This window comes from Amblyomma americanum, chromosome 10, assembly GCF_052857255.1.
Source record: "Amblyomma americanum isolate KBUSLIRL-KWMA chromosome 10, ASM5285725v1, whole genome shotgun sequence".
NCBI lineage: Eukaryota > Metazoa > Arthropoda > Arachnida > Ixodida > Ixodidae > Amblyomma > Amblyomma americanum.
The window spans coordinates 31238792-31260366 of NC_135506.1; the positions used below are offsets into that span (position 1 = coordinate 31238792).

A 21575-nucleotide genomic window follows, 5' to 3' on the forward strand; every position below is an offset into this window, starting at 1 on the left:
TTCGCGCCAGAGTTCATGGAACACGATACGCAAGGTTCGCAGTAAACCCGAGAGGTGCCCCAGATACGCCCCCTGGCAAAGAAGAAGGAAGACACCACCACCGGCTGTCGAAGCAGTGCTTCCCGCTCCAAGTCGTCGGCGTCCGCTCACTCTCCGTATCGCAGGCGACATGCGGATGCCACGACCGCCAAACCACGCCTTCGTTTTCTGTGTATTCGCCTTGTGTTTGGAGCGAGGTAGGGAGGATGTTTTCGTTTTCTTTTTCTTTTTCTTTCTTTCTTTCTTTCGCCCCTCTTCCTTCCTTTCGCCTCCTGAAGCTTCCAGTTGTTCGCTCCCTTGCTTTAAATCGATTCAACGAATTCACCAGTGAAGCATTTGCGACTTGCATCATTAATCATGTTATATATGATAGGGAACAGTGTGTTTGGTAGTCCGTATGTATTCTGTTCTCCATGGGCTGATCGACAAGGTGTGTTGATTTCAGCTTTGCTACACAGTTATTTATACGATAACGCCAGACGTTAAACAGCTACAGCATATGCATTATAATCATTAGTATATCTCCGACAACGACATCGCTGACAGTCTGAGTATTGTCACGAAATATTAGATCGTGCGTCTCACCATGACTTCTTTCGCTAACTGCAGCTTGCCGCGTTGCGTAAATATCTTCGTTTTAACTATTCAGCAAAAAATTTTTAATGTTCTGCATCTAGACAAAAACATGCATTTTTACCTCCTGGTCGGTCGCATCAGAGAAATTGGTGCTTACGTAACCCAACTCACGCCATAACTAGGTTGAAAACATTTAATTTCATGACATGCTTAAAGCACGTCAAGTTCTGAAGGTTCTTGGAGGCAGGGCTTTTACCAGAAAGCGACGGATTATCATATTCGACTATGCCGCTTTATTTGTGCATTTATCCCCACCGACTATCCAAAAATGTTTTGCTTCGCACATTTTTCAGATGATCATTACATTCTTACTAAACAGCTGTCGCCGACGGCGAGTCTCTGTAGATGATTTTTCGGTGGTTTGGAAAAGATATATTTACATATTTTGCCGTGACACTCTCCTGTCCTGCATGAGGCCCCTGAAAAAAATTCACTCCCCTCTCCTATTGTCATAACCTCCTCCTCCTCCTCCTCCTCCTCCTCCTCCTCCTCCTCCTCCTCCTCCTCCTCCTCCTCCTCGCAACGATAAGTATGACAGAATGACGAAAATGGAAAGCTTCGCACGAGAGTTACAGCGTCTTTCGTTTATTTTTCTTCTTACGAGAGCTACCATGTAAGACCATATCTTCTTCGTCTAAGTGATCCTACATAACATAAGCGGCGGTTACATGGCTGCGACATAGTCGTAGAGGGACCGATTTTTCTCGCGTTTAGGCGTGTAAACGGTCCACTTCGATACGGAGTATCGTGCTACTTAGTCGATGCGGAGTCGATCGCTACGCAGCAGGAGGAAGATAGCAGACGCGACTACGCCTTCCAGAAACGCAAGTAAACGCGAAGGCGTATCACATCGAAGTGAGTGGGAGTCACGGGAGTCTAGGGGAACGGTAAAAAATTCCATTTCGGGCGACCGGGGCATGCGCGGCCGCTGTTTTCTAGGAGTATGCGCTAGGTGCACCGCCGAGAAACCGGTAATTGTTGTAGATAGAAGCGTAATTGGCCAAGCCCACGAACCCTAACTTCCAGCTGTGACACAGGGTGGCACAAGCATCGCGAAAGCTTCGATGCGCACCCATGTAAACGGTGGCTTATCGCAGGGGCCACTCTAACTGGCTGCAATGTACCTCTGTCACAACATTGTTGACGCCGCTATTGATAACACGGGTCCTTGTACCTTCGCGTGCATAAAAACATGCTGCGCACACCTTACTGTGGAGGATTTTTGTTGTAAGACAGGCTGGGCCAATCCTTGTTGAGCTCGGACAAAAATTCGCGGACGTGAGGGACGTCGAACACAGAGATACGGACTTCAAATGCGTTCCATCATTGATACTGTTATTTTGATTATTTTTTTTTCAGCCTTCTGTGACAACACGGAAGAGATTAAGCGACTTAGGAAGGATCTGCTGCACTCCGGCAAGTACCAGAGGACAGTGAAGCCACAGGGTGACGTCAACGGGACGACCGTGGTGTCCCTTGAACTCAAGCCCGTTAGCGTTCCCACCCTGGTAAGGACTTTACAGGGGGCATACCTACGGGTGTTTCCTTGGGCCGGAAGGATGGCGGTCTCACATACTGTAATTGTTTGGATTTCCCTACACGGCTGCGGACATAGTTTCAGAGTGACACCAAAGAAAAACCCCGTCGTTTTTTTTTTGTTCCTTATAAAGTCCGGTTATTGTTCCTCTCGTCACGCTGTTGACGCTTGTGTCGGGGAAAAAGACGCTTTCATTCGGGAAATATGGAGGTAACGAAGACTTAAACATATTTTCCCGCCATTAGGTTCGAACTCATCACGTTCGTGGTCATGCGTTGAGAATCGTGCGCTTGCTTTCATTTTCTATGTATACATAGTTATTTTCTTAGTTTTCCGTGTGCGATAAAAGTTCACTAGCGGCAGCAATAAAAAGTGTCCTTAATATTCACGCGCGCAAGCCTTTGTGTTAAGTTCTATGCAACTTAAAATTTCGCCTCCTGACTTCACTGCAGTGTGTTTTAGGAAACGGCTGTTAATGTCGATAACTGTGTTTTATTCTCTGCTCGCGTTAGCTAATAGAAGCTTCGGTTTCATTGAAAGCAGTTTCTACGTCATTAGATGGTGGTTATCTCTGATCGATGACATCCCTTTCATTGTCGCCAGTGCCCCTTTAAATCTGCGCAGAATATTTTTGGCAGGTTTGGTTGACTGGCTAAAATAAAGTTCGCCGAACCTGCTCACGTGTCCTGGTCACCAAATCATTGGTGTTAAGAGTACAACGGCTCGCAGCATCCTCACACTTAGTCGAACACGCACGACGCTCTCCCCTGTTTAGTGACGAAGATGTTATGATTTCAATAGATTAACTCGCATGGCACTGCTCCCTTTGCAGACACCAAAGCGTCACCACCTGTTCATGAACGCCTTTGTGTGCCTGGTAAGACAACGTGGCATTATTCGCGCTTCGTCCCACTTATTCTTATACGTGCGTCGCGCTGCACGAACTGCCACTCTGGTTTTTTTTAAATTTTTTTTAAAGTCATGGATGGACAAGCGGCTCACCTGGGTCACCGACAAGTACGGCGGCTTGGAGAGCATCTTCGTAAACTCCAGCGAAATGTGGACTCCTTCCGTGATTCACCTGTCACCGTGAGTATCATATAGGTGAACGCGTTGCCCGTATCTAGAACAATCAGCGTGTTTCCCTTATAAAAATGGTCTACAGACAGTCTATAGACTCTATTGCCTCCTTATAGATAATTATTTCTGTCTGTTGATAGTCGATAGACTGTCTATAGACAAAAGTCTACTAAAAGTGTGTGGCCATAAATCTATAGATTGTCTATAGACTGTCCATAGGATTTGTATTGCCTATAGACTGTGCTCTATGGTTCGTATATAGACTATAGACTTTGTAGACAGAAGTCTATGGACAGTCTATAGACTGTCTAAAATGTTTTTGTAAGGGTTTGGCTGCCGCAGAGGGCCGTGCAAGCTGGAAAGGAAAGCTTGAAGTGGCGCTGGTTTCATGACATGCTAAGATGTTCATTTCAAGATTTAAGTAGTTTTCGCAGAGGAATATCACAGATGGCAATCGCCAACCCGGGGCACCCTATCGAGTAGTTGCTCGGGGAGAGCAACATGAATCTCACAAGCCCCACCGGTGGCAGCACCTGCCATCGTAGGGCGGGCAACGGCGCATAGCTTAATCATTGCACCAGGACTCCTAGGGATCTATGAATGTAGAGAATAAACTTCTGCATATGTAGACATTAACCCATTACGCTATCGCGTCATACTCTCAAGGCGGAGCGCATGTGTCTCTTCTCCAATTTTTTTTTTCTGGCGCTTTCAGAATGAAGAATTCTGTGAAAGTCACATGGCTGCTTCGGGTGTTGTTGCCAGCATTGGTATAGTTGAGGCCGAAGCTGGATTTCTTCATTTTCAGTTTAGACGTGCGTGGACCTAGGGATGCCTTGGCGTCGTTGAACAGCGCCGGCGAAGTGTCCTGGTGTCCTCTCTACTCCATAGGTGCAGTATGCGAGGTCAGTAGCCTCGACGATGCATCTCGGAATCAGTCGGACTGGGGATGTGCGAGGAGATTGTGTGATGAAGGAACTTAACCAAGTGCTAGGGAACTCGCGTAAAGTAATCAGAGGTCTGTTGTGGTGAACTCTGTTGTGGTGAACTCTGCACATCAATCCTATGCTGTTGAACATACAGAGGATTTTGTGGCGTCATATCAGCAAACCACAGTGAGGTCAGATCTAAGTGCCTGAATAGATAGGGGATTTCTATAAAGGGAACCATTATTCAGAAAGATATTCTATGAATATCAGTGCGTTCTTGGTAGGATTCCAAATATATGAAGTGAATGTAAGGAAGGGAGGAAATATTTAAGCGATATATTTGGAAGGGGCGTGGCTGGAGGCTAGTTATTACAAGTACGTTGTGAAACAGAACCGTGAAGACAGGAGAAGACGCGCTCTAGAGAGGTCGACGTTTTGCGGCGGCTTCCTCCACTGTGATTGTGAATGTGCAGCTATGAGACCTAAAGACACACGGCCAATCACACTAGCTTGTATTAGCATTCGCTAAATGAACAAGGAAGCGGACTTGTCTTCGTGTGGACAAAGACACCTCTTTAATTTGTTGTCAGCGCCCTTTTAAATGCGCTCAGGATATTATTGTTAGGTGTGGTTCACTGCTCAAAATAAAAATAGTTTAACCTAGAAGACAAGTCCTCTTGTCGAAACTTGAATGAAATTAGCACACAACTATAGATGTGCCCACATGGGTCAAAACCGAGAGAAATATCGCAGATTCAAAACTCTGTCTCGCACATTTACCTCTGTACCTTGCGTTCCGAGGTATTAAATATAGCTGAACATTGATGAATCATCAGAGAATCGCAGGAAAACACTTGTATGTCCTTTTGCTTATTTATAGTGCACCCTAAAACGCTAGCGTAAGACCCCACGCTGTGAGTCTCTGGCTTGGAAGCACTGTAGTGCCAAATTAACATAGCGACATATTTCATTCTATTCTACCCCATTAGTGACATCCGCTGCAACGACGGACAGCTCCCGGCAGTAGCGGTATCGTGACCTCGCTTGAGACAATGGTCAACAGCAAAACGAGTAAAAATGGAATAGAATTAAATTTTATTATTTCATTTTCCCGGTCCACACTGAGACTTTGATGGCAAGATATGAACTTATAAGTAACAATACAGCATATGAATATGCGAACTTCACTGAGCAGCCTGACATCAACACGAGCCCAACTTGAAGTGAACTCCGACGAAAACCCATACCCTCATAGAAGCCAAATTTTACATCTAGGGCACTCCACCCGTTTCCCCAGCCTTTAAGAATTATTGAGTGGGGAGGCTACTTGTTATCATATATGAAGCAGATGCATTCGTCAACACCATAATCCCTTTTCGATGTCGCCACTACAGCTCTGATTCATAAAGGCCAATCAATTTTTTTTGTAAAGCCTCTGCCCCTTGTTTCTACCTTTTCCTTTCCTCTCGTTTCGGCAGACGGATATGAGCGACTTTCCGTTCGACCGGCACGGGTGTAACATCGTTTTCACCAACGCCATGTCCCAGGAGAAAGACATCAACCTCACGCTGGCGAGACAACCGGAACTCCTAGAGCAACAGCGCTCCGAATTCCGAGTCCTGTCCATGAAGGCGACACGGTATGCGTGAGACGTTACCTCCAGGACGTTTCCATTTACCCCTGGTAGAACAAGGGGCATGGTGATCCCACCATACCCCACCTTCCCACCCACATAAGTATGCCCAACTTTCATTCTCTCCTGGATGACCACAGGTATTCACCCTAGCCACAGTTATTCTCCCAGGCCTTGAGTTGAGTTGAGTGGTTGTAAACTACCGGTGGGATTAGCCTTGCAGTTGCTGCCAGCAATTGCTCCACCGTAGCGACACTTAAATAGAAATCACAGAAACACTGACCGCAAAAACCCAAATAGACACTCCTGAGGTCACCATGTGGAGGCCAAATCCGTGTCCTGCAGGTAAAGTAGAAGAAGGCGAGAAGCATCCCTTCTACTCGAAACAATGTCCTGAAGAGAACTGTGAGGAACTCCTGCCTTCTTGAGGGATCCGAATAACACAGCCCGTTCCGCGTTGTACAAAGTACAGCACAAGAGGTAATGTTCTATGTCACTACACACACCACACGTTGAACACAATGGTGACAACGCTAGGCCAGTCTTATACATCCACGCCGGCGTACGAGCAGAATCCGTGCGAACGCGGTGCACCAAAGTGGCTTGGTACCTTTTGAGACCCTTGGTCACACATGGCTGATGAGGAGAGCTCCACAAAGAACTGAAGTGGCACAACACCACATCTCTGAACATTTGCTTGACTTCATGAGGGACTCCATGTACTGGAATCCCGGAGAGAGCTTTCTCCGGTTCAGGCGCACTTAGACACAGTCGTTGTTGGGCAGCCGGTAATGGCTTGAGTTTTCGGTAAATGTGTGTAAAACTGTGGACGGCGTTGGCCCAACAGAAAATCTCACACACAGCTATCGCCATAATATTATTAATAGATAATGGAACAGTCGAGGTCGAAAGGTGAGTGCCCGGTGCATTATTGAATGTTTGTAAACGCTGTCCAATGTTGGTATCCCGTTTCGCTGGTCGCATATCGCATGATGTTTAATTCAGTTGATTGCGGCTTCAGCTGTTTGCCCACCGGCGGCATGGTTGTTCTTTCTTCTGCTTTATAATTAGATGTGTGCAAGCGACAGATTAATCGCAGTATTATTCGCTCATTGGGGGTGAGCACAACTAATAAAAATAGAGACATTTCTTTATGCGCCTTGGTTTCAGCGGCTGTTGGCTTCCTCCGTATGTATATCAAAGGAGCCCCTCATTTCCCTTCCCTTGTCTGCTAAAGAGCATAACAAGTGTCTCGATTCTGGCAGTCTTGATGCCCTAGGCAGCATAAGAGGGTTTTTGCACAGTTTCTGCCATCGCTGTTAGATGACATTTCACGTCACACTCGCGGTAATACAGGACGTGCTACGTCCGCCGCTATGGACGAGGGTGGCGCTTGTGATCACTCTCAAGCTTCGCTTACACGCAAAACATAAATACTCACGAAAGCAGCAGATTGGACAGCCGTCGCCGTAGTTCAGTTGGTAGAGCACCGGACGCGATATTCGGAGGTCATGGGTTCGGATCCCACCGGCGGCATGGTTGTTTTTTCTGCTACTTTGTAAGTAATTTCCTTTAAGCGACAGATTAATCGAAGTATTATTCTCCCATTGATTGGCACTACAAATTACAAAAAATAGAAACATTCCTCTATGCACCTTGGTTTCGGTGACTGTTGGCTTTCTTCAAGCACACACACGCACGCGCACGCACACACACGCACACACACACACACACACTGCTCCAGAATGACGGAGATGTCGCCGCCATACCAAAGCAAGTTGTATCGAGGCACCCTAAGTTTCACTACAAACCTTTGCAATTTTCTTTTGTTCAGAGAATTCAAGATCGGAATGCTTTACCTTCGATATTGTTGTACCGTAATTATGTGACATGTTTTTACTAAGCTTTTTACTCCCGCAAGAATACCCGTGGGCGCGGCAAGTTAGCTCTGACTAAGGAATGTCTTACCTGCACTCTACGGTTAAACACTCCCAACAAGTTGCCTTGTGTGACCTGCTCCTAACCAAGGGCTTAGGGCGAGCCTGTACGATGTCTTTTACGCAGCCTTGCTGACGTCTAAAATGTCGTATACACTGCTTAAATATGCACGTACGCGTTGCCTTTAGAGGAATCCGTGTCATGCGTTTAGAATTCCGACGTCTTACGTGTCCGACAATGAGCTTCCTGGCACCACATCTTTTCCCGTGTGAACCGAACCGCAGGACCAGCCTTGACTTCGACTTGGGCAGGTACGTCTATCCTCAGATCATCTTCCGAGTCCTTCTGGAGAGGCGAACCTCGCTGCACCTGTTCACTGTCCTGGTGCCCACTGTCGCCGTTGTGCTTCTGTCGCTCCTGGTCTTCTGGATTCCTCCCGAATCGCCTCGCAAGCTGACCCTGATCGGCGCCGCCATGCTCACGTCCCTGCTACTACTCTACCGGGCCGAAGACGTGGTCTCCGGATCGAGCGGCGTGCCTAAGATAGGTCAGTGAATGGCAAGCCAGCGTTGTACTGCAATGTCTGACGAGCTAGAGAGGGTGCAGTTAGGGCTCATGACTCCAAAAAATAAGCTGTGCAGAAACCATGCTAGTTTCTTTTTAAACTACCTAGCAAGACTCAGACTCTTGGTTTGATCCGCCTTGTTCTGTTGTTCGCATTCCATTTGCAATTAATCACTGTGGTCCTGCTCGCTCATCACGTCTTGGCAGGAGAGTGCCACATATGCAAACTGCAGTTGGCGAGCTGCCAAGATGTATTTTTTTTACAAGCTACAGCAGGAAATGTTGGGTCGAGTCGTACAGACACAAAGAAAATCAGTAAAACCTCCTAGGAACACAAGCCCAAGCTGCTGTTCTAGGCGCTTCTTTCCCATCGGTGCGCAGTCAAGGTGCTCGGAGGCGCGGTTCTACTGAACTCCCTGATCGCGGCCACCACCGTCCTGAGCATCAACATGGCCAGGAGACCACCATCGTTCACGCTTCCTGTGGCCCTCGTGAGGTGCACCGAGTTCCTTGCCTTCCGGGTGCCCTGCCCGTGTCCCGGGGGACAGACCGGCGCGGAGGATGACGGCGGTGTGCAGAACAAGTCTTTCAGCAACGCAGTGGCCCGCGAGTGGTACACGGCTGCTCGTGCCCTGGACCGCGTCCTTGGCCTCGTCTTCTCGGCCGCTTTCGTCGTCCTGTGTTTGTAGCAACGAATGCGCACACCTTAAATGTCCCTGCTTTTACTCCACCGTGGCTGGGTCGCCGCTGTGTTCCTTGCGCTGGAAACAACGCTGGTTTTCATTACTGCGTGTTGCTGCATCTGCATATTATAAAATATAGATATCCTCTTGTTGAACTGCGACGTTTCTCAAATTTATTTGCATCAAAACGTGCTCATAGGTGATTACCGTCCTCGGTATGCCTCGGTGTGCCTCGATGTTGGGGCAGTAGCATCTCGAAAGCAATGACGCCATGACGAAGAGGGAATCGAAAACAATGCATGGAGCCATACTTTGCCTTATAACCCTGTGATGGAATTTCTTCTGGAGTTGCCAATGTACCATGTAGCCTAGAGTGCCTGAAAACCAAGCTGGGTCACCATTGTCAGATGGACGATCCTGTTAATGTTTTCCGAGGTTGGATACTCGGTACCCTGTTCCAGCCGAGCTGACGTCGCGGGGCGAAGGCAGGCATCTGATGTGCTCTTGGCTTGCACGGCGCCCTAGATATACTCGTAGTGTAAGCTTCTTTACCGATCTAGCCCAGCCAGTATAACAGGATGATTTTTTTGTCCTTAATACTATTCCATTATAGTAGCTCAATGTGCGACGAGAAGAACTAAGAAAAGGGACTGGATAGAAGTAGAATATAATCGTAACAATTCGGCCCTGACTGACTTCATTTCTTTGGCATCGATAAGTAAACGTTGGAACACATGCACGCAGCAACAAATATGCAAAGCCCATGATTTAACGAGGCCTTCTTCGGGATGTTCGGAATGCAGGATAAGCACATCAGCTAGAATTGCCACTGCCGTGAAGCGACGATTGAACTCGTCCTTACAAGCACTGTCGGCTCCTGCACTTCCCCCTACAGCTGCAACCTGCGGTCAATTTATGCACACGCCCGACTGACTTTCAGGCTTTCAGCTCTACTTAAAACACAGCCTATAGCAGGTCTGCTTTAAAAGTAATATACTTGCTGCCTTTCATATCTGCTCGCTTTATCACATTTTCTCACCACAGTGCTATTAACTTCATGAACAGCGGGCTATTCAAGGTGTGGGCACCTTGCAACTAGTTTCTTTCCCAGAGCCTCTTTGCACAGCAGGCCTCGTTTTGCTGGTCATTGTGGTCTTCCCGTCTTGTTGGATTTGAGGAGCGTACCCCAAAGTAAAATGGAGGTATAACAATATAAATAATGCTATTTAACATTCACGCGTGCCCAGAGAGGCGGCCGGGAAAAGCCGGAATTCACTCGGAGCAGCTTGTGGACGTGGGGTGCAATTTCGAGGTTCTACAATATTGCTGTTAACGCCGTTTTTCCGGAAGAATGTACCTCTTGCATATATTATCATAATCATCATCGTCGTCATCGTCATCATCAACATTATCAACTTCATAGCCTTAAAGTTCCAACAGCCATTACAAAACGCGGATATAAAACACTTGACCTGGCCACATCTACGTCGCGCAACGTAAGACTTTTAAACACGGCAATTAGTCGAATAGGGCAAGAAAAACGACAACTAGAAAAAACAGTCAGTTAAGAAGAAAGGCAAGAAACAGAATATATCAGCGACAAAAGAACGGATAAATCACAAAAATAACAATACAAATACCTAAAAAAAGTTAGTGACCTCAGTGGAAAATATATAAAGGTTCGTTTTGTGATCAAATGGCGGCAAGTAGCATATGCAGAAACAAAAAAAAATAATTCTATAATAAATTTAAGAAGGGCAGTGACGTAGTGAACAGACGTCTTAGAAACAAAATGCGCTCACACATGGAGAAACATTAATACAACGTATGCGAACACAGACAACTCAGAGCAGCTTGTAATCGTTACATTGTTGTTTAATAATCAACCTGATGATCGCTAACGAAAGAGCCAGCTAAGGTCTCTTGCTTCACATGATGATCGCGATGAATGTGAGCACGCACGCGACAAAAAACAACCTATCAAGGGCACGGGTCACAACACGGGCACTCTGGTCGGCAGAACCCGCCGTGGAAGTTTCGGAGGAGGCGCTGGGACCGGGGCACACCAGGGGTACACCGGTGGCGATCAAACCCGCCACCTTGGCGACCAGTGCGGGCAGCTTCCACTTGGGCAGGCACCGGACGAGGTTCATGTTGACGATGGTGAGGACGATGGTCAGGGCGTTGACCAGGACACTGGTGCTCAACACAATGGCTGCGAGAGAGCGAAAGAAGAACTGTCACAAATTATCCACAGCAACACGGTGTCCAAGTATTGATTCCTCAAGTTTTACTTTGCGTGAGTTTTCATGTGAAAGTACGCGTTTTTGCCCCTCTCTATACATTGTGTTGAGCGAAGACTGTCAGTAATATTTAAAAATAGGCTTTTTGACTCTTTAAGATGGCTCTTCAGGACAAAGTGGGAGCAATGGTGCCGCACGACAGAAAACAGGAAGCTGGAGAACTAAATTTCCATTTCGTATTTTTCCAATTTAACTCATTGTTCGTGCGCCGTTCGAATAAAGCCGACCCCAGTGTTTCGTTCGCAAAGGGTGCAGATGCGAATCGCTCGTCCCGATTCCGCTAGCGGAGTCACGCGATGTCCTAAACGCAGTGTTTCGGCGTGTGACGTGAATCCGCCTTAATAGCCCCTCAACAAACGCCAGGCCTGCCTCTTTACGAAAAATGCGTGAAGTGCACCGTGCTGTTCTGGCTTTTTAGAGGTACCGGTACGTTCAGCCGGCGAGAGAAGCTTAGACGCAGTTTGCTAAACTCCTGGTCTTGTACCAGTCAGATTGCTGGTTTTACAGCGAGAGCTGTTAATGCCTCGTTCCCAGATATCGCGGCGTAGTATGATGGCGTCGTCCACAAATAGGAGTGAGAGTATGAGAGTGGAGAGGGCTGTAGGGAGCGTGAGGAGGTGAAGGAGGGAGAGGACGACACCGCAGAGGAAGAAGGAGGACGCTCTGATAGGAGGAAAAGAAGACTTAGACGACGCTTAACCCACCCTCACGTCACATATGTCGCTTCCGGTTGTTCAACTTGTATAAGCTGCGTGTAATTGGTGACGCTCATCGACGACAACAATTAACTAAGTGATTTTTTGTCTACTATGCGGTATGAGGTGGTAGCACAAAGCCTCTAAACTATTGCACTGAACGAACCCTCCCTAGTGATGTATAGGCAGCACGTATGCAGAAATACTTAACCACAACAGAGGTCGGAGACTTAAATACCCCCACCCCACACATCGCTCACACAACACGAGGCAGTCAGCTGGTGAAGTCTGCAAGCAGGTACATTTTTCAACCTGCACACACTACACAATATGTTCCCTACCGAGTATAGGGATACATGTCCGTGGTGCGGGGCAACCCCCACGTTATACCACATCACGTGGGAATGCAAGCGTAATTTCGCATTCCATAAAGTAAATAACCCAAGAGCGGAACAATGGGAGGGTCTGCGCACCAGCAGCGAGCTCGCAGCCCAACGGGCAATTGTGCAGCGAGCCTGCGAGGCAGCAAGACTCAGCGGTGCCCTGGAATAGGGGCGCCGACCTTGTGAAGCGGCCAGGTCTCACGACATGAAGACACCGGCCCACCGCCAATCTCTCTGAGATATAGAGCAATAAAGTCTTCTATTCCATTCCATAGGCAGCACACTCGGCTCGCGACCCAAAGGGCAGAGGTTGTATTCCCACACTACCAGTTTATAATGTTCGACCAAAGTGCTTACGGTTACGTCGTGACATGGACGGAAGGAAGTCGGCTTTTCTTTAGAATGAGACGTGTAATGCTATTGCGTTAAAATTACGTGGGCTGTAAGGAGAGAGCGCGTCTGGGCGTACTGTGGTAGCATGATGTGTGGCGAGAGAAGTAGGTGCTGCTGCTGCGGCGGTGGTGGCGCATCGTTCGATACCATGACGTGTCGCGTTAAAATAAAAACTTACACTCCGGTCAACGCACTACAACGCGATTTTCAGAGGCAGTTTTGGTTTGTGCGTACATATACCGTGTAGAAACAATTGACAGGTCTCGCTGAAATTTGCATTATAAAGTGATAACCCAGCGGTTCGTTTTTTTTGTATACACACGTTGTCTGAGGAGTTTCGTAACCGCTAAGAGCTCCGCAGCAGAGGTGCTTACAGAAAGAGACTGGGGAGCGCTAGATTCTAGACAAGGGAACTCCACCACATAGGAGACGCGCTCGTGTCTCGTGGTGTTCCTATGTGGTGTTGTTCCCTTGTCTAGAATCTGGCGCTCCCCAGTATCAGTATGCACGACCAACTAGCCCCCTAAAAAGTTTTAAAAAAGACTGGTGCTTACAAATCTTTGGAACTGCTGTGGAGCCGGCCGCTGCGGCGTCGGCTCGGTAGAGCAGCAGGAGTGACGTCAGGTACGTCACGCCCGCGACCACGAAGCGTCTATCCGAGGTCGGTGGCAGCCACAGCGCCAGGAGGCTGAGGGACACCACAGCCACCGCTGGAAGCAGAAGCGTGAAGTGCTGGAACAGGTTGCGCCGCTGCAGGATGAAGCGGTACTTCACGGACGAATAGCGGCCGTACTCCCCGTAATCCGTGATCGTGCTGAAGCATACCATGAGCAGAGACAAGAGGCACAGGAGAATTTTGTTAAATAGTTAGATTTTGTTAGATTTTGCTTTACGACGACCCACGTCTGGCTTGTAAAAAATAGGTGACCTATAGTAGGCTACACATGAGCTTTTCCTTATCAAAAATGTTTTGTAGACTGTCTATAGACTTCTTATAGACTCAATTGCCTTCCTATAGATATTTCCTTTTGTCTTTTCATAATCTATAGACTGTCTAAAGAAAAAGTCTACTAAAAGTGCATGAGCGTAAATCTATAGATTGTCTATAGACTGTCTATAGGATGTGTATTGCCTATTGACTAGTCTATAGGATTTCTGTATAGAAAGTGTATAGGCGTTGTAGACAAAACTCTTTATACAGACAGTGTCACGTTGCGTACGATTCCATTGAATGGGAATGCTGATATATAGAAATTTAAGTCAAAACCAAAGACGTTGACACTAGGGGTCGACCTTCCCCTTAAATATTTTCGCAACAACGGCACCCACTAAGAAGAACGAACCGACCACCACGCACCTTTCGCCGTCGAGGGAGACCAGCTCGAATTCAAAGTCCCCCGCCATTTTAGTTCCCACCCTTTCGACGGTGAGGTTGACGTCCTTCTCCACGTCTAGTATCGGGCTGTACTCCACCAGGCACTCGTGGCGATCCATCGGAAAGTGCGTCATGTCCGCCTGCGGGTGGACACGATCGCTAAGCCCAAGTCCAGATTTACTGGACATCATCAACTCGCGCCATCTTCCAGCCACCAGTAGCAAGCACTGCGTAGCTCAGTGTGGATATTTTCACTTGTAATGATGAAAGAACTAGAGAGTTTCGAGATGTTGCGCAGTCATTTTGATTGTGAAAGGCTACTCTTACTTGTTGCTGCGAAATCTGATTCCATAAGACACCACCCCTTACCTTCTTTTCGCTTTATACGCCCTGTACATGTACAGGGTTGGCCAAAAGTTCGCAGGCCGCAGGGTCTGCTTTTCTTCGGTATATCCTGGCACATACGGTGCCGGTGAAACTATAAAAACAGTCATAGGTTAGTACGATACTTGTGTACCCTATACAGGTATTGTGAGCTTCGCGGGTGTCGTAACTTTCTGACTATACTATGTTCTGCTCAAAAGCAGACGTTGTGGCCTGGTAACTTTTGACCGACCCTGTACATTCCATTATAGAACACTTCCTGCGCCGAGATCTCTTAAAGTTTCATTCGATATAAGAAAAAAATGCAATCCAACTGAGTTTAAAAATTTCAAAATTCAAAAAAACGAAAAAGGTTTTTTTTTCCCTTTTGCGGGAGGACAAGTTAAAGCCATAGCTCTATATCCTTCCACCTTTCGTGTATAAATAATTTTTGGCGCTTGTGGCCATAGTTACGGGTCACGCAATAGCAAATGCTTTAGGTTTTGTTTCGTAACGCTTCGTATAATTTTTTTTTCTTTTTTGTGCCCGCTGTCATTGGTCGCAGTTTGCCGGTGACGTAATGGAGGCGGACATACGTCACCAATAAAAAGAACTAGACGTAAGGAAAGTTGAATTAAAAGCAGCTTTATAAAGTACGACACTCGATAAGGTCCATGTCCCACGCTAACCTTCTTGTCTGCCGTCTATGCCTGCGTACTGACCTGTTGTCACTGCCATGTGAGAGTGAATAAACGAGTCGTGGCACTTGAAGCTAGTTTCGGGGTAGCTCATCCGGAGAGCTCGCTTTAAGAGCAGTCGTTTGTATGCAAGGTACACGAGGGGATGCCACTTACGTTGCAGAAGGACTGCACAGACGCCACAGAACACATGAGTACAATGCCTGTGGCCGACACGTCGACCATGCTGTTGGAGAAGATGCTGGAACGCACGTCGGACCTGTGCAGATGGAAACCGAGCAAATTACTCTTTTCGTTCGCTACAGTCGTCGTCGGCCAAACTATGTTCACAGGAGGGCAAAAAGGCGCCTCCCGTATCTGTCCAAACAATTCGGTCCTGTGCCATTTGCGTCCGCCTTAACTAAACTTCCTAACCTCACCCACACCCGACCGACTCTCTGCTGTACCCTGCCCTGTTTGAATCTATTCAATTCTATAAAATACCGTCCCTGATCTTCTTTTCGCATTATACGTCCTGTACATGTACAGTACTCACGGATTGAAATAGGACATTCGGAGCGCTAACCTTGCAGTGCCACGCGGCATGTGGTAAACCACAGGCCGGCTCATTGGCGACCGGAAGGAGCAAGTCTGCTTTGTAGATGTTCTCCCTCTCGCGCCATACCACAATGCACCACCTTGGTTTCATGAGCGTCTACGGGCGGCACTCCATGAAGCGACGGCCACGCGCTCCGAATGTCCTATTTCAATCCGTGAGTACTGTACATTCCACTCATGATGGCAAGAGAAGGTAGAGTGCCGAGGACACATGGTCATCCCAGTTGAGCTCCAGCTCTGCGTTACGAAGGCCTTTTTTAATGACATGCAATTATCCTGTCTCTTGAGCCAGCCGCGACCCGTTACTCCAGAAGTAAGCTCATCCCTACATATCACTTCAGCTGCCCTTGAATGCCTATTCTTTATATTGGTGTCCACTTTTGCTGTGCATTAAACCACAAGGCAGCCAGTCCTGTGCATTACACGTCCATCTCATGCATGTCTTTTTCCTCTTTTTGAATTTAAACATAAATATTTTCAACCACCATATGTAACCCAATGCATGGTGCTTTTTTCTTTCTCTATAAAGTTCGCCTATCTTTTCCCTTTTTGTCACTGGCTGCACTTCTGCTAAGATAATCGCTAGCATTTCTATTAGGCTCCAAGTATTGGCCGCAGAGATGAGCGCTGAGAAAATACGTCATTCATACTGGGTGTTTTAGCGAAGCCCGCCACAAATTTATATAAATAGGGTTTTTGAAGTATAAAGATGGCTTTTGCGGCATAATAATAACCAGTGAATCATGCTAAGATGGTTGATTAAATTCCAATTGCGAACCTTTAAACTATCACAGTTGCAATTAGAGATTCGTAGCTGGCCATTAGTAATAGCCATTTCCGTTTTTAGAATTTCGGCAACGCGATTACCCTCGGCGCTGTGGATCAACTAATTCTGGCCACTTCGCTCGCCATTCGAAAACGCCAATCATAATTCGCTATTAGAAATCAGTAAACCATCTTACTAGCAAACATGATTCGCCTGTTTGTTTTTTTTTAGGTCAGCCACCACTGGTATGATTATGCTGCAAAAGATCGCTATATTCCGTAGAAGCTTTATTTTGAGAGATTAGTCGCTGGCTAGGATGAACGCCAGGTTCTTGGCAAGATGTATGGAGAACCTGCGCTACCAAGGTGGCACTGCAATTGTTCCATTCGGTGACTCAAAACTGCTTGTGTCAGCCGCTTGGGCCGCTGCAAACGCGAGAACACATTCTGCGCGATTAGATACCCGCGTTTGGCTGACAGCATTCATTGCCTAGCTTCTCTCGGCGTAGCCCAGATAGCTGACACACGGCACGTGCACCTTCGACAGAGCGCGGAGGCTCACGCCAATAAGCGCCTGAAGGTGGCGCGGAAAAGTAATAAGAGTACTACCCAAAACTGCTTGCTCTTCTCGCTAGGCAGTGTGTTACGGCGCTGCAATCGGCACCGCAAACTTCAGCGCAAGTTCCTCATTGCCTAGCGACAAGCTAGATAGGTCGGCTGTCGTCTGCAAGTTGAATTAGTTCCGGAAATATAATAACGAACTGTATAGAGGTAACGATCGTCGACAACTTTAACGCAATTAATCCCACAGAAGTTTGTCGATTAGCGTCGCCCAACTGGCTGAGAATAAAGGTGAAAGAAATACTGGCAAGGACAACAAGTGCTGCTTTTCAACGTTCACCACTAGTTTTCGTTACTCCTGCCGAACAAATAAATGCTTTCAACTTGAATGAATGTTCTTTATTTGCCGCTCCATTACAGGATAACTTACTACGAGGCATGTTTCGAAGCAAGCGTAAAGAATGCAAAGTTGGAAGACAAACTGAAGCAGCAGCACGTGTCTGCATATCTCAGCTACGAAACCACGAAGCTTCATGACAGGCGAACACAACGTGTGTGCTGAGAATTAGACTTTTCTTTCAATATTTTAAGGCCGTGTTGTCATGGTTTATGTGATCACCACCAGATTCTCGGCTAACTTTTCATGGCAAGAAGCATTGCCATCCTGATCGAAGTCAACGAAAAACAACGACATTTAATTTTGCGCGAAAAATGTGTAGCAAGAAGCAAAACTGGGTCTGCAACGGTTGCCTGAAGCCCTCTTACAGAAGATAAAAACCATCAAGTTGCAGCAGCCATGTGTCAGCAGAGAAACGGCTGTCAAACCGGAGGTTGTGCCGTATGTGCACAAGGTAGCCGACCACATGAAAAAAGTGGCTAACAAACATGGCGTGCCGGTTGCCTTCTCGGCCCCACGCAAGATGGCACAGCTCTGCGCGCGAATTGCGAGCAAAGAGAAGGGTGGTTGCCGCGTCAGACATGCAAAGAAATTGCTGCATCGGGGTGGTATATCAGATACTGCTGTCATGCGGGAAGGTCTATGTGGGCCAAACAGGGCGGTGCATAAATGAAAGGGCAGGTGCGTATCTTCCTCAGCACTGCTCTGAGTGTTTTGACTGCCCTCGAGCGGCAGAACATTGCCGCAGGCTAGATGCCAGTTCTGCAAAAAGTGTCAACCACGGTTTCATGAGATAAATATTTTGGGCAAAAGCAAAGATACTAGGGCTAGGGAACTGCTGGAGGCATTTCATATAAGGAAGAGAGGCGTATAGTGTGTTAGCGATACGTCTGTGAATCCATACAAATCGGAGATGGCATATCTTGAACGGTTCTGTTGATAGTGGTGTGTGTCTGTGTGACCTAGTATCTGAACGTGATCTGGTTTTTTCCTTATATTTGTTGCGCTGCCAGTGAATAAAGTTAGATGAAGTTTAGCGCTAGTCCTGTGTGCCTCTTTCTTGTGTTCGTCTTGGTTGCGCTGCAGTTCTTTTGTTACAAAATGCACCATCTAGCCCAACAAAAAGTTCTTCTAAACCAACTCAAGAAGGCGTGCAAGACTGCAAGGAAGATATTACAATACCAAGGCGATATCATGTACAACGCTGGCGTCCAGATGTCTTCCGTCTTGACACGCAAGTACTTCTGACCGCCGTAGTCCGTCTCGTTCCACCTTAGGCGCAGGTCTTTCCAGCCCTGGAATATGAGACCAGTGGTGCAGGCCCCTAACGTGGATGAGTGGACTTAATGACTTTACTGAGTGATTAGCAGATTGCATCATTCGTTGATGCGCAGTAGAATGACTTTTCAGTGAGAAACACTCAGGGCGTCCCGATATCAAAACACCGGCAGTCGCGAGAACGCTAATCACGTCAACAGCGTAAAGTTTGACATGTAAAAACGCTGCATCTATATACATTTTTGTGCGCATCCTCGGGATACCGCCGTCCTCATTTCACGTTCGGCTTCTGCGTCCAGGGTCCAAGGTTCCTCTAAGATTCCGTGACAGCGGCAAACTTTTGAGCAAGGTGAGGAATTTAAAGTGTTTCGTGTTTAGAGATCACTGGAAGAGGCTTTGGTTCTACAGTGAATGTATTCAGGCTGAAGCTGGTGATGATGTTGTCGAGATAGAATACTTACCATGCATAAACCGATGTCTGCGTCGAATAGTTCTTCGTCTGGATGCTGGCCAGAGATGAACATGGGTCAAAACAAGAAGAAAAAAGCCGGAATAGCAATAAAATGCATGAATTTAGTATTCATTGAAAAACTTGATCGTATACGGGCGGCGTCAACGTCAACTGCATTTGAAATAACAGGGTGTATAAAACATGCAAAATGACGGTAACAAATGCCCCAGCGACTCACCAGATAAGGGCCGTCGATGAGGTCCATGTGGACCATAATCTGCGTAGTGTCGTTGGCGTGAGAAGCAGGCCGCGTCCCCGGGTCGTAGCCTTTTCCCAGCAGATCGTTTCGAAGGCGCCACAGGTCATTGTCACTCAGACCGTCACCACCTACTACCCTGGTCGCTACGAATCAAAGTTACAGTCAACCCAAATAAATAAAAAAAGAGTTCACCCACTTTATTCTCCGACATTTATTGAAACCATCTGCTTTATAAGTAATGGGCTCAGTGTTACATTGTCCTTGCTTGTCGTTTTCGGGGCTGACGCTTCAATCCAAACGTTAAAACTTCCACTGCATGCGGAAGCGTTGTTCTATAGCCAACATCACGGTCACAAGTAGAGGTTGATCGAATTACCCACCCCACCCACGTCTTATACTGTGTGTGGTATGTACCTGCGCTCAGTTACTCCCCATTTCCACCCGCTGGGCTCACGTGTCCACTTCTAGTGGAATAGTTACAATGTCTTTCTTTTGTTAATAATCTAACCTAACCTAAATTCTACTATGAAAGTCTTTTTTTACGAAGACTGTTCTGCGAAAGACCTTTATTTCCGTATTACCTATCCCACCCACGTCCTATACCGTATGTGGTATGCACGTGCGCTCATTCCCTCTCCCTTTCCCCGCCGCTGGGTTCAGATATCCACTTCGAGTGAAATAGTTTACCGTCTTTCGTTTGTTCTTAATGTAACCTAAACCTAAACTAAATTATTCATCGAGCTAATCATAGTGCTGAAAACGGACTACTTGTGCAGGGCTCCAGACTCGGTAACAAGAGATGCTCTCTAACAGCAAGCAACAATCACGCCAAAGAAAGGGGATAGAGAAGTTGTTTACCGTTCCTCCAGAGAAGACATAGCCAGAAAAGGAACGATCCTACGCGGGCGAAGCGAGCCATCCTAGATGCTGCGTCGTCGCAGTGCTGACCGGCCGCGGAGGCGGAGTGCTTGGAGAAGGCCGACCCGGGCGGTTCTTCGCTTACACGTCGCCGTCACTGCGTCCACGTATCGGTTGCAGGGGCCTCGGCGCGAAGCCGCCCTCGATCAGGAAGACAGCGGCGATGACCACAGACGGCGCGATACGAAACTTCCCCACATGTACTGGCATAGCATAACCCTAACGGAAATAAAGGTCCTTCTTAGAATAGCCTTCATAGATAAAGACTTTAATAGTACAGTAGTCCTTCTATAACAGATAATAGCCGGCAAAAAATTGCGCCCTTTTGGTGGTGCCTTTTGACAGCAATAAGTGACTTGCATCGAAGTCGCGCTGGCCACTATGCTGGTGGATTAGAAGCACGGTGAAACACAGTTCGTCCTTATAATCGTCTTGACGCCACCTGCCCCGTGGAGGCCTGCTGGGAGCTATACGTTTTCGACTGCCATAGATGTCTTAATTACACGTACAAGTAATCTAAACAGGTAATTAACTGTTCCAGTTAATGGAACGGGCCAGCATTAAGAACAGCGTAAATATGTGCCCGGAGCGAGCCGTGCAAATGCTGAATATATTGCATGTGCTGCATCGATTGTTGAACACTTTGGCCACAAGCCCTTATACAGCGATATTGCTGAATGAGGGACTTTACGCCAGTGCTGTCTAGGCGTAGTATTGTTGTAGGTAAACAAGTCCGTGTGCTGTTGCTGGCCAAAGAGGGTGTTATCTACTAGAGACCGAACCACGAGAAATATGTAGGCAGGGAATTGTTGTTGGCTGCATTTACTGGGGCGAATGGGCGGGGCATTTTCCCTATAGGATGGCAGTGCAGGATAGTTGGCTCACAGCTCCCACTTTTTACCATTCCCCCTCTGTAGGCCGATGTTCAGGTTCCAGCCCTGGGCTAAGCATGTACAGTGTGGTCTGCTTCCTACAGTTCCTTTATTCCAGTAATAAACAGTACTACCAACACTGGGATACAAAATAGTCCAAAAGAGTGTCACTTAGAAAGTTGCAACAAACAGAGCTAACAACGACTTTTGTTGCGAACAAAATTACAT

At 47.2% G+C, this 21575-nt stretch overlaps 2 protein-coding genes across 2 annotated transcripts; one reads left to right on the forward strand and one right to left on the reverse strand.

The window, feature by feature from the left end:
• The first annotated feature begins 78 nt into the window (after window positions 1–78).
• On the forward strand, window positions 79–9197 carry LOC144107829 (acetylcholine receptor subunit gamma-like). The gene is made up of 8 exons (XM_077641037.1): window positions 79–236; window positions 2035–2183; window positions 3045–3089; window positions 3192–3301; window positions 4101–4197; window positions 5700–5860; window positions 8077–8339; window positions 8738–9197. The coding sequence occupies exons 1-8, from the start codon at window positions 170–172 to the stop codon at window positions 9043–9045; spliced, it is 1200 nt and encodes a 399-aa protein (XP_077497163.1). The 5' UTR covers window positions 79–169; the 3' UTR covers window positions 9046–9197.
• Window positions 9198–9541: 344 nt separating this feature from the next.
• On the reverse strand, window positions 9542–20597 carry LOC144106765 (neuronal acetylcholine receptor subunit beta-3-like). The gene is made up of 8 exons (XM_077639612.1): window positions 20416–20597; window positions 19537–19700; window positions 19309–19353; window positions 18752–18864; window positions 15406–15508; window positions 14171–14328; window positions 13368–13627; window positions 9542–11254 (listed from the first exon to the last, which is right to left on the reverse strand). Exons 1-8 carry the CDS (start codon window positions 20474–20476, stop codon window positions 10968–10970), a joined length of 1191 nt encoding a protein of 396 aa, XP_077495738.1. The 5' UTR covers window positions 20477–20597; the 3' UTR covers window positions 9542–10967.
• Between the last annotated feature and the right edge of the window lie 978 nt (window positions 20598–21575).

What these genes read in the sequence shown, in the direction of transcription:
- LOC144107829 (XM_077641037.1), top strand. Translation starts at nt 170, where the DNA reads ATGCGGATGCCACGACCGCCAAACCACGCCTTCGTTTTCTGTGTATTC. An exon ending in CCGTTAGCGTTCCCACCCTG is followed by an intron (nt 2,184 to 3,044) that starts GTAAGGACTTTA and finishes CTCCCTTTGCAG; the next exon opens with ACACCAAAGCGTCACCACCT. An exon ending in GAGCGGCGTGCCTAAGATAG is followed by an intron (nt 8,340 to 8,737) that starts GTCAGTGAATGG and finishes ATCGGTGCGCAG; the next exon opens with TCAAGGTGCTCGGAGGCGCG.
- LOC144106765 (XM_077639612.1), bottom strand. Translation starts at nt 20,476, where the DNA reads ATGGCTCGCTTCGCCCGCGTAGGATCGTTCCTTTTCTGGCTATGTCTT. An exon ending in GTCTCCCTCGACGGCGAAAG is followed by an intron (nt 13,628 to 14,170) that starts GTGCGTGGTGGT and finishes GGTATGCTTCAG; the next exon opens with CACGATCACGGATTACGGGG. An exon ending in CACAGCAGTTCCAAAGATTT is followed by an intron (nt 11,255 to 13,367) that starts GTAAGCACCAGT and finishes GCTCTCTCGCAG; the next exon opens with CCATTGTGTTGAGCACCAGT.